Genomic DNA, 11,392 nt, shown 5'->3' on the forward strand with positions numbered 1-11,392 from the left:
TTCTGGCTCTCAGTAAAGCAATGGACTTTTCCTCATGTAAATCCTGCAGAAATAGCATTTGTAGACCAACAAATTGGCAAATATTAAAGATACTGGGGCACCTGGCTGGCTCAGTTGGTTAAGTGTCTCCCTTCAGCTCAGGTCACGATCCTGGGGTCCTGGGATTTAGCTCCTCATCGAGCTCCCTGCTCAGCGGGGAGCCTGCTTTTCCCTCTCACTCTCTCCCTCCTCTCTGCTCATGCTCTCTCTCACAAAATAAATAAATAAGATCTTTTTAAAAAAATAATAAAGATACCGATAAAGTCCAGGATTGGTCTCATGTATTGTTAGAGTTTAAGTTCATACAGGGATCTTGGGAAGTTAATTTGGCAATATTAATAAAAAGCATTTGCATATTTCATAAACTTTTTGACCCAGTAATTCTACTTTTAGTAAGATGCGCTATGAAAATACCAAAGATACATGTATAAAACTGTTGACAGCAGTATTGTTTACAATAGTTACAAACTGGGAACAGCAGAACTACCTTCCAGTAGGTGCGGGTATGGTATCATCCACACTGTGGCATATTACACTGCTGGTAAATAAACTTTTATTTATTTAACAGAAAATGATCTCCAAGATAAAGCAGGAAAAAAGCAAGGCACTAAATCATAAAAAAAAAAATGACTTCCTATTTATTTAAGTACATATATATATACACACACATATATGTTCATAGTCATTGCCAATTCCTATATATAACAAATACTATGTGCTGAGCCCTACTGGGCTCTGCGCTAAGTGCTTTAAATATATTAACTCATTTAATACTCATAATAATATTATATGGCAAATGTTATTATTAACATGCTTATTTTATAGAGGAGAAAATCAAAGCCCAGACATTAAGTATCTTGCCCCAGGCCATATAACTAGCAAAGGTCAGAGCCAGGATTCAAACCCAGGTCCTATAGCTCTAGAGTCTGTGTTCCCAGCCACCATGCCACACGGCATTTCTAGAACGTAAGCAATGAGAAAGGCACTGAATGTATACACATTAAACAAGAGGAGGACAAAGGAGTAAAGAGACTTTCAGTCAATGCTTCTACAGTGTTTTAAACTTGAGGAACAGAAAATGTGTGCGGCACTGGTCTAGTGAAACACATAAATTAAGAGAAGGCAAGAAAAAGTGCCAGAGCTGGAGGTGGGGTCTGAGTCAAACTGACACCTATTAACACTTGAGCAATCACTTTATCTCTAAGGGCCTGTTTTCTATCTGCAAAATGGTAGTGATAATAGTACCTTGCCTACATTTAAGGCAGGACAGGTAGAGATGGTAGGATAGTGTGAAAGTGCTTGGCAAACCATAAATCACTTCACAAAGGCGAGACAGCATTACTTTCTCAAGGAGCTCTAGGAAGACACAGGGAGGAGGGTGGGTGAGCCAAATTGTCTAAACGAAGCCTGTGAACAAATCTAGGGTTCTCTGCCACCTCAGCCTCCAAAACCAGAGAATCCAGTCTGCAAGGCCATGAACCTCAACCTACACTCCAGCCCAGAGCGAAGGAGGGAAACCCAGGCCCATCTCTGCTTGGTGCCATTAGCTATTTTCTGGAGCAGGACTCATCTCAGGGCTAGGAGAAGGTTCCAGGGACCTTTAGGAATACCCCAAAATGTCTAGCAGGGAAGTCCTACTGGAGACTCCCTGAAAGGCAAGATAAGAAGTAGAACCTTCTCTAGGGAAAAAGTAGCAGCTAATCACAAGGTAAGCAGCCTCTAACCTCATAAACATTCTTGGGGAGAAGCCCAGCCACCTCCAAATTACAGGCAGCCTCTTGCTTCTGTTCAAACAAATCTCCAGCTGTGAATCACTCCTGAGAGTGGGAAGGGAATAAACACATAGCTGAGGGGTTAGAGATCAAGACGCTGTGGACAAACGATAGGGAGATAAAGAGGGAGGCCCCAGTGGTTCTCACACCCTGGGCTCACGTGATAGGGGACAGATCTATGGGAAATTATGTTTCCCTGGCTCGCACTCCCCAGGCTGCTAAGGGGACCGTGAGCATGGGCAGCAGGTGAGAGTCGAGGCTCTTTCTAGGAGGTAAGGGCAGTAGAGACAGTCCCTGAGCTGGAAACCAGCATCCTTAATTCTTCACTCTGTAACTCATTCCTCTAATCACTCTGTCCCTCAGTCCTATCCCCTCTCCTGCCCAAAACGTACGTGGTCTCTCAAGCAGCTGCGACAGCCACCTCAAGTTTCCCCTTCTGAGAAATGGGAATAGCCAGCCCCTTGAAACACTGGCTCCCAAGAGGCCAGCACAAGGCCAGATGAGGTGGTTGGGGCTTACCCTCTCCTGGCTGCCACCCCACTCTCAGGTTTTGGACAGCCTTCGTTCTGGCCTCTCTAGGCCAGAGATGGCCCTTTGTTAAGTATGACACAAAGAATTATTCCTCTCCTCCCCACAGATTAGCCAACAAAACAGGTGTCTGCTTTTTGTCTGGCTACCTGCCCAGAGGCATGGGCTGGACAAGCACTATGCAGAGGGCTGACCGGGGTGAATGGGAGGTGAAATGAGAAAAAGGATTTGGGGTGGCACTCTAAATGGGGCAGCCTTTCTCATCACCAGGCATCCGCCAGGGTAGAAGAGGCCTAATAGTGAACGCGTACAAGGACGAGGGGGGCTCCTGAATGCTCTTGAATGTGAAGGAGACACCCTTTTGCTGAGCTAGCCACTCTCCAGGAAACCTGCCAGGTACCCAGCCAGCCTGGGATGGAGGGGCAGTGCCCCCTCCTCCCTCTTGTCATTTTGTCATTTTTTGCTTTTGTGGCCCCAGACCCTAGAAGATCCTTTCCTTTTTCTTCCTTCATCTACCCATCTCCATCAGACCCTGTATTTTTTTCTCCTCTTCCTGCCCCTGCTGGCCAGGCTTAAATCTAGGCCACTAAGTTCCCTGGTTCATACCTATTCCCCTAACTAAACCTCCCCACCCCTAAGAAACAAAAAAGGATTTCACAAGACTGCATTGTGACCCAAGGAGGCATGTACCATAATTACAGGCAGGCAGGGAAGCTCGCCTCACCTGCTCTGAGCACATGTGTCTGGAACCGAAACCATCTAAGTGAACACTCCATTCCCCCACCCCAGAAAAATATGGCCAATGCTGGTGCCAAATGCCAGGTGATTGGGTAAGCCTCCTAATCCCAGATCCTCTGGCAGAGCTCAGGATTTCTCAAATCCCTGGCAGGCTTGGAGACATCAGCTGTAGTGCACTAGAAAGTAAGAATCTGGCAATGAATGGGGGAGCTGGAATGGTATGAGAAGGAATTTATGGGCTGAGCTTTGAGTGGAAGGAACAGGCAGGCAGTCACCAAACTTGAAAAGTTCCTCTGCCCAGGAGTTTCTTCCCTACTCCAGATGTCACAGAGGCAGGGCTCTCACCATTCTGAATTCATTCATTCCTTTGGAGTAAGTATCAATGAATCCTCTTTCAAAATCTACTCCTAGGTGTGTGTCTCCAAAAGAAATTAAAGAGATTAAAATATAAGTCGATGTTCACAGCAGCATTATTCATAATATATGAAAAACAGAAGCTACCCAAAGGTCCATGAACACTTATCCCTGACGAGCATATGTGATAATATATCCACACAATAAAATATCATTGAGCTTTAAAAAGGAATGATGTACAGGGGCATCTGGGTGGCTCAGTCGATTAAGCATCTGCCTTCAGCTCAGGTCATGATACCAGAGTCTTGGGAACAAGCCCCATGTCAGTCAGTCCTACTCCCTGCTCAGCAGATAGCCTGCTTATACCTCTCCCTCTGCCCCTGCCCCTCCCCCTCCACTTGCGTTCTCTCATTCAAATAAAATCTTAAAAAAAAAAAAAATAGAATAGAATGAAATCCCAATTCATGTTACAACATGGATCAACCTTAAGGACATCATGAAAGAAGCCAGTCACAAGGGACGCCTGGGTGGCTCAGTTGGTTAAGCAGCTGCCTTCGGCTCAGGTCATGATCCCAGCGTCCAGGGATCGAGTCCCACATCGGGCTCCTTGCTCCGCAGGGAGCCTGCTTCTCCCTCTGACTCTGCCTGCCACTCTGTCTGCCTGTGCTAGCTCTCGCTCGCTCTCTCTCTGACAAATAAATAAATAAAAAATCTTAAAAAAAAAAAAAAAAAAAAAAAAGAAGCCAGTCACAAAGGATCACATATTATATGATTACATTTACATAAAATACCTAGAACAGGAAATCACAGAGAAAGAAATCAGTAGTTGCCTAGGGCTGGGGGTGGAGGGAGCAGTTAAGAGAAAATGGGGAGTGACTGCTAATGGATCAGAATTTCTTTATAGCTAGACAAAATGTTCTACAATTGATTGTGTTGATGACTACACAACTCAGTGATGACACTAAAAGCCACTGAATTATATATTTTAAATGGGTTATTTGTGCAGTCTATGAATTATAGCTCATTAAAGTAGTTACAGAAAAATTAGGCCCAGAGTAAACCTTCAATAAATCATAGCTTTAGTTAAGAAAAATTTGGGGGGCACCTGGGTGGCTCAGTCGGTAAGCCTCTGCCTTCGGTAAGCCTCTGCCTTCGGCTCAGGTCTCAAGATCCCAGTGTCCTGGGATGCAGCCCTACAATGGGCTCCCTGCTGGGCAGGGGGAGGGGACCTGCTTTCCCTCTCCCACTCCCCCTGCTCATGTTCCTGCATTCACTGTCTCTCTCTCACTGTCAAATAAATAAATAAAATCTTTTTAAAATTTTTTTTTAATTTTTTTAAAAGATTTTATTTATTTGCGAAAGAGAGCATGAGTGAGGGACGGGCAGGGAAAGGGAGAAGCAGGCTCCCTACCAATGTGGGGCTCAATCCCAGGACCTAGGGATGATGACCTGGGCGGAAGGCAGGCACTTAAATGACTGAGCCACCTAGGCACCACCTCCCCCCAACCACCAAAATTTTAAAGGAATGGAACTCAGGAAAGACTTAATATTAAACTAATTCAGCTTCTGAGATCCTAAAGGAATAACACCTATTCCAGGGTAAAGACAAAGGTTCAGGCTGTAGCAGATGAAAAAATTCCAAATCCACCCAGGTGTTGTTTAGAGAAACTCTCTGGCCAAGACTGATCAAGACAAAAAAAATTAGAGAGGCACCTGAGTGGCCCAGTTGGTTAAGCAACTGCCTTCAGCTCAGGTCATGATCCTGGAGTCCCAGGATGGAGTCCTGCGGACTACCTGCTCACTAGAGAGTCTGCTTTTCCCTCTGACCTCTCCCCTCTCATGTTCTCTCTTTCATTCTCTCTTTTTCTCTCTCAAATAAATAAATAAAATCTTTCTTTAAAATTAGAGATGAGTAAAGTGTAAATATTCTGAGGAAGGGTAATGTTGATAGATTACTTAAAGGCAATCAGCTTACCAAAGAGTCCAGAGCATCCTGGGACATCAGCTACTTCGGCCATGAGTCAGAAAAAGGAGGAAGAGAAAAGGGGCCTAGAGCAGGATACCAAAATATGATTCCTGACCATCACTCTTCCAAGACCCATCCTGGTTGAGCTGGTGATGGCAAAGGTTACTCTAGGCCGACTACGGACCCCTTCTCCTCCTCGAGACCCTCCACTGGCAGAGGTAAGGGGAAAGGAACAGAGAAGCATAAATGTGAACATAATGAAAAGATGCACACCTTGACCAGACCAGAGAGTTCCCAGACTCTTACTCCACCCTTTGGGCAGGTGTCTCACGAGAGGCTGAAACAGTCTCATCTAAGCCAGTAGGCAGAGCAAACAGAAAATAACAGCTAGCACCTGAGCACTTACCATGGTCCAGGCCTGGGGCTTAATGTTTCACATACATTTTTTTTTAAAAGATTTTATGTATTTATTGACAGAGATCACAAATAGGCAGAGAGGCAGGCAGGGGCTGGGGGTTGGGGGGGGAAACAGGCTCCCTGCTGAGCAGAGAACCGGATCCAGGTCTATCCCAGGACCCCGGGATCACGACCTGAGCTGAAGGCTGAGGCTTTAACCCACTGAGCCACCCAGGCGCCCCTTCGCATACATTATTTTATTTAATACTCACAACAACCTTAGAAGGGTGCAATTATTATCCCTGTTTTACAGATGAGGAAACTGAGATGGAAAAGATTAAGTAATTTACTGAAATGATCTTGGGCAAAGCCAACTTCAAAGCCCTGACTACAACCCCACTGTAGAGTCAGAGGCTCAGGACCAGGCTCTTAACCACAATGCTATTAACAGAAATCAGAGTTTAGCCCAAAATAGTGATGTAAATACACTGGGAGGATGGGAGAAGGGAAATAGAGTATGGAAGGGGTGGGAGTATAAACTTTCCTGTAATTCCTACAGCAGGAAGTCAATAGTTGTCTGAAACTGATTAAGTCAAGAAGTATCACTCTAAGCATATTATTTAGAAACACGGGGGTAACACCTGACAAAAGTGCCAAAAGCTGAAAGTGGTCTCTCCCATGGGGCAGGGATTGGGGCAGGAAACTTCTTGTTACTTTCTCTTAGAAAGTCTTTTGATAATATTAGTCTTTTAAAAATCATGCACATATATTTGATTAAAAAATGATTTATAATTAAAAAAGAGGGGCACCTGGGTGGCTGAGTTGGTTAAGTGTCTGACTTCGGCTCAGGTCATGATCTCAGGCTCTTGGGATGGAGCTCCACATTGGGCCCCAAGCTCACCACGGAGCCAGCTTCTCCCTCTGCCCTCCCAGCTTGCTCAGCCTCGAGTGCTCTCTCTCTCTCTCATATAAAGAAAATCTTTAAGAAAGAAAGAGAGAAAGGAAAGAAGGAAGGAAGGAAGGAAGGGAAAAAGAGAGAGGGGCACCTGCGTGGCTCAGTCAATTAAGTATCTGACTTCAGCTCAGGTTATGCTCGCAGGGTCCTGGGATTGAGCCCCATGTTGGGCTCTGCACTAAGCATGGAGTCTGCTTGAGATTCTCTCTCCCTTTACCTCTGCCTCCACTCACTCATGCTCTCTCTCGCGCGCTCTCTCTCTCTCAATAAATAAATAAATAAAATCTAAGGAAGGAAGGAAAGGAGGAGTGCCTGTGCCTGGCTGGCTCAGCAGGTGGAACATGCAACTCTTGATCTCAGGGTCAACGAGTTCAAGCCCACGTTGTAGCCAACGTGGAGCCTACTTAATAAAAAAAAAAAAAAAAATTTTTTTTTTTTTAAAGAAAAAGAAACAGATCATTCAAACTGAAGTCTAACATAGTAAACTTCTGTTGCTTTTCCCACACAGCTTCTATCTTCCTCTACCAGTAATAGCACTTGGGTTTTGCTTTGCACACTCTCCCTCCTTTACAGGAGAATCTGGTGAGCCTGTCCATCAGGGAACATCGTATTGCCCTGGCTACGGGGGGCGAGGGGCCCATGAAACCCTCTCCTTAGAATCTTGGACAGAATGACAAAAACACTGGGAACCAATTCACCCAGATGTAGAAACCCTTCATTAGTCCCTTCCACTTAGCCAGATCCAAGACCCTCCAAGTACAGCTGACACAATGTTCCATTAGTCTCAGGAGTACCACTTAATGCCTTGACAACTCTGTGGTTATGCTATGCTCACCAAAAGTGTAACTACCATGTGTCACCACACACTGCTATTATAGCAGTACTGAAAAACAGGGAAGGCTTCACAACTTTGAATGTCACCCTGGCACAGGGGCCAAGCCAATCTTCTCCGTATCCATTCAGTTTTAGTCCATGTGTTGCCAATGCAAACAGCCTTGGTCCACACTTTTTAAGCTTTCCCTTAAATTCTGATTGGCCATTTCGTTCTAATAAATTCCTCTTCTGCTTAAGTTAGCTAGAGTCCCTCTATGCTGCTTATAACCAAAGGAACTTAATGGAATGTCTAATAAAAATGTTTGAGGTTACTTTGTGCGTCCATCTGTCAGTATAACTTACTACAGTAGCTTGCAGACTCCTCTGACCTAAAAGATTTACCTCAAGATCTAATAAGCACACACAGGCACACACACTTATACTATGTATACATATAACTGAAACCACATCTTTGCTAAAATGTCCACCCTAACACTCTGATAGTGCTAATTCTATTTCTTTTGTTTTGAAGACTTTATTTTGTTTAGAGCAGTTTTATATTTACAACAAAATCTATAGGAAGGTACAGAGATTCCTCTTATACTCCCTACCCCCAAACAGGCAGAGCTTCCTCCCTTACCTATCTCACTCACCAGAATGGCACATTTGTTACCAAGAATGAACCTACACTGACACATCTTAATCACCCAAAGCCCCTGGATCCCCTTAGAGTTCACTCAAGTAAAGTAAATAATGTACATTTTGTGGGTTAGGGGGAAAAAATCCTCTGCGCTCTATTTCTTTCCCCTCTACCCTCAAAACTCCTGGCAGCCATTGATCTCTTCGTTGTCCCCCCAGTTTTGCCTAGTCCAGAATGCCATGTAATCAGAATCCATTTCTTTTCTAATACTAGGGCTCGAACCCACTAAGTTGACTTCAGACCCACTGTAGTCATGATCTGCTGTATGAAAAACATTGGCTCACCCTACCTGCTGCATCTGCCTCTAACAATAAAAATAAACCAGAGAGGTATTAGCTGTATTTCCACATCCAAGTGTGATGCACCAAGGCACTCAGCCTGCCTGGTAGGGAAACACCAAGAGTCCCAGAATCCTCACTCCCACTAGGATGCAGAAGCGGGTTAAATTGTCTATACCCCTGACACTAAGGAGGAACATCTGTTCATCTACATATCCATTCACTCACTTTGAGCATGCACTGAGCACTCATTCGATGGTGTGAATATTCTACAGCTTCCTGGGGACTGTCTAGAGCCATAAAGTCTATCTTCAGGCTGGCTCAGAGGAGAGAGGAATCCAGGGACAGATCCTATCTCCTGACTGATTGATTGTTTTTCATTTCCTCCCTGCTCCTGAACTGCTCAGGAATGTCTCCAAGAACAGATTCCAGCAATGCTTATTTCATTCACAGCTCTGAAGTAAAATACCTCTAAAGTCTAGCCTATGAAGAAGGAATAAAAGGAATTTCTATTTCCCCGTGTTCTAGAGATCTCTAATTAGGTTTAAACTAATCCATGGCTGTATACTGACTGAATTCCTTGCTCACTATTCTACAGACTCTTTCTCCCTCATGAGGCAAGCAACAAAATATCAAGGGACAGAAGAGTGTGTCAAATCATTCTCAACAGTACCAATACACTGGTCTTAAGATCTTTCCGGATCTCTTTTTTACAGCAAACAAAAAGAAGCCCAACACCCATCTCCTTGATTTTCCTCATACCCTTTTCCCTGCCTCAACCATTCCAAGACAGTGAGTAAGAGCACATAGTAGGTCTTAGGGCTGACATAATAGAGGATGGATTTCTTTATTATCTTCAAAGTTGCACTGCTGGGGGAGTGGAGGGTTGGGCAGTAACAAGACCTGTAATGTGGGCAGAAAGACTCACAGACCGGACAGAAATGGAGAAGGGACTGTGAACAAATTAAGTGATTATCTGTACCCTAAACTTGAAATGAGAAACTATTCTACGAGTTATTTTGAAGAGCCATAATCCAGGTGCAGCTGGCTTAGCTCCCCCAGGGAACATGCTGAGACTGGAACCCAGAAAGAGAATCAGATACAGAGTGGAGGGAGGGGAAATGGAGGGATACAAACGCCCCATCATCCTGACTCCCATTTCACTCTCATCCACAACAGCTTGAAAATCCATAAAACAGTACACACCCTTTCTGGGTCAAGTTCCCCAGCAAAGCCTAGAAACATTCAGACACAAGTTACCTTCCTTTGCCTCTGGAGAGAAAAAAATCATATGGTCGGTCACCTGCGGTGGGGAGAACAAGGACAGGGAGCCAGGGAGTGAGGGAAGCAGCAGATGTATTAGCGCTGGAGAACGCCCCTACCTCCCCCAACCTCACTTCGTCCGGAAGCTCTCGCGTGGGTCACTTCCTTCCCTTTCCAGCCTAGGTTCTGGCATCTCCTTCATCCACTTGCCCAGGGCTTGGTAGCTGGACCCGGAAACGAAGCGAAGAAACCGTCCCAGGAAACTACCGGCTGGCCGATGGGGGAAGGGGAGGCAGGAGGACTGCAAGGGGAAGGAGAAATCCGAGCAGAGAGGTGTCCCTCAAGCAGACAGCCCTATCCCTCCCAGCGAAAGGCGGATTTCCTGGCCAATGTCGGCGTACCTAGAGTCCTACCGCCCCACCCTTTGGTCCAAGCCCTGGGATTTGACTCTCTACCCAGTCTTCTTACCGATCACCCAGAGCACCATTAAATTATCTGAAGGGCCTCTGAGAACACCAGGAACAACAGAAAAGGCTAATCTCTCCCCGTCGGGTATTCAAAGTACAAAGAGCGCAAAGACCCCGTTCCAGGAGCTCGTTTATCCCACGACGCAATCTACTGCCCACAGGACGCCTGAGTAGCGCGCCCCGGATATTCGCGGGGGTCCCGGGCAGGAGACGGGGTGTCCTTCCAGAGGGCAGGGACGCCCGAGTCCCGGAACAGCCTTCCTGCCGCGACTCCCCAAGAACCCCACTGCCAGCCACGCGGCGGTAGAAAAAGAGAAAGAGAAGTGAGGCGAGGAGCCCACGGCACCGAGCCGGCCCCAAGCCGGCCCCAGGTGATGTCAGCGAACTCCGCGCGGGGCATGGGAGGGACCGAACGGGAAACCGAGAATACCGGGCGGGACGGTGGGCCACTCTCTCTTACCGCGGCCTGCCCCTCCGGGTGCACGTCCACCAAGGTACACCAGTTCTGTGTCCCGTTCATCTTATTTCCGCGGGGGTCGCAGCGCGGAGGACTAACCTCCGCCCTGCCGGCCGGCGCCTACTAAGCAGGCGCGCGCGGAACCGCCCCCTTGTTATAGGCGCGTCTTGGGGCGGTGACTGCCGATTAAACACGCCCCAAAGATTCCGTTCGCCAACGTGAGCGAAAGAGCAGGATGGGCGTGACCGAGAACCAGCAGGACACGTCCATCTGCGCTAGCTCAGATTTACCTAAAGGTGGGGCTCGGAGGCTATCTGAGGCTGCTTAACCCAAATTTTGTCCGGTGTGTGTTGTTGCATCTCAAACATTCTTCGTTAATCTTGCTGTTGTTCCCTTTTCAACTCCAAGGTCAGTATTGGTGGAAGAGAATCACCCTACTTTCCCCTTAGAGGAGGAGTTGGAAAAAAGCTTCCATACGCTCTCCTCTCCCTATGTAGGCTACCTTTGTGGAACTGAGCATGGTAGAAATGCAGGCACCAGAAGCCAACTCACTCAGACTGGCCTAAGCCAGTCTGGCAGGTGCCCTGCCCTGGCAGGAAGCCCAGGCCAAAGTCAAAGCCAGCTTGGATCTGGGTGGGGTTTGTTTTGTAGAAACTATTATACCAA

The 11,392-nt window shown here is 46.4% G+C and overlaps 1 protein-coding gene and 1 non-coding gene across 7 annotated transcripts in view; both read right to left on the reverse strand.

The window, feature by feature from the left end:
* Window positions 1–10,883, reverse strand: part of TUFT1 (tuftelin 1) — a 48,316-nt gene extending 37,433 nt beyond the window's left edge. For 3 of the 6 annotated variants that reach the window (XM_059137585.1, XM_059137583.1, XM_059137581.1), the window contains exon 1: window positions 10,730–10,878. In XM_059137585.1, the coding sequence (XP_058993568.1) occupies window positions 10,730–10,789 (60 nt within the window). In that variant the 5' untranslated portion in view covers window positions 10,790–10,878. Of the gene's footprint in view, window positions 1–9,921; window positions 10,652–10,729 lie in introns of those variants that run through there. The other 3 variants (XM_059137584.1, XM_059137582.1, XM_059137586.1) reach the window with 3 other exon arrangements.
* LOC131810661 (U6 spliceosomal RNA) lies at window positions 7,635–7,739 on the reverse strand. Its single transcript, XR_009345648.1, has one exon. It is a non-coding gene; the product is annotated as a U6 spliceosomal RNA (small nuclear RNA).
* Window positions 10,884–11,392: the final 509 nt, after the last annotated feature.

The sequence above is a fragment of the Mustela lutreola genome, chromosome 10 (genome assembly GCF_030435805.1).
Source record: "Mustela lutreola isolate mMusLut2 chromosome 10, mMusLut2.pri, whole genome shotgun sequence".
Taxonomy (NCBI): Eukaryota; Metazoa; Chordata; class Mammalia; order Carnivora; family Mustelidae; genus Mustela; species Mustela lutreola.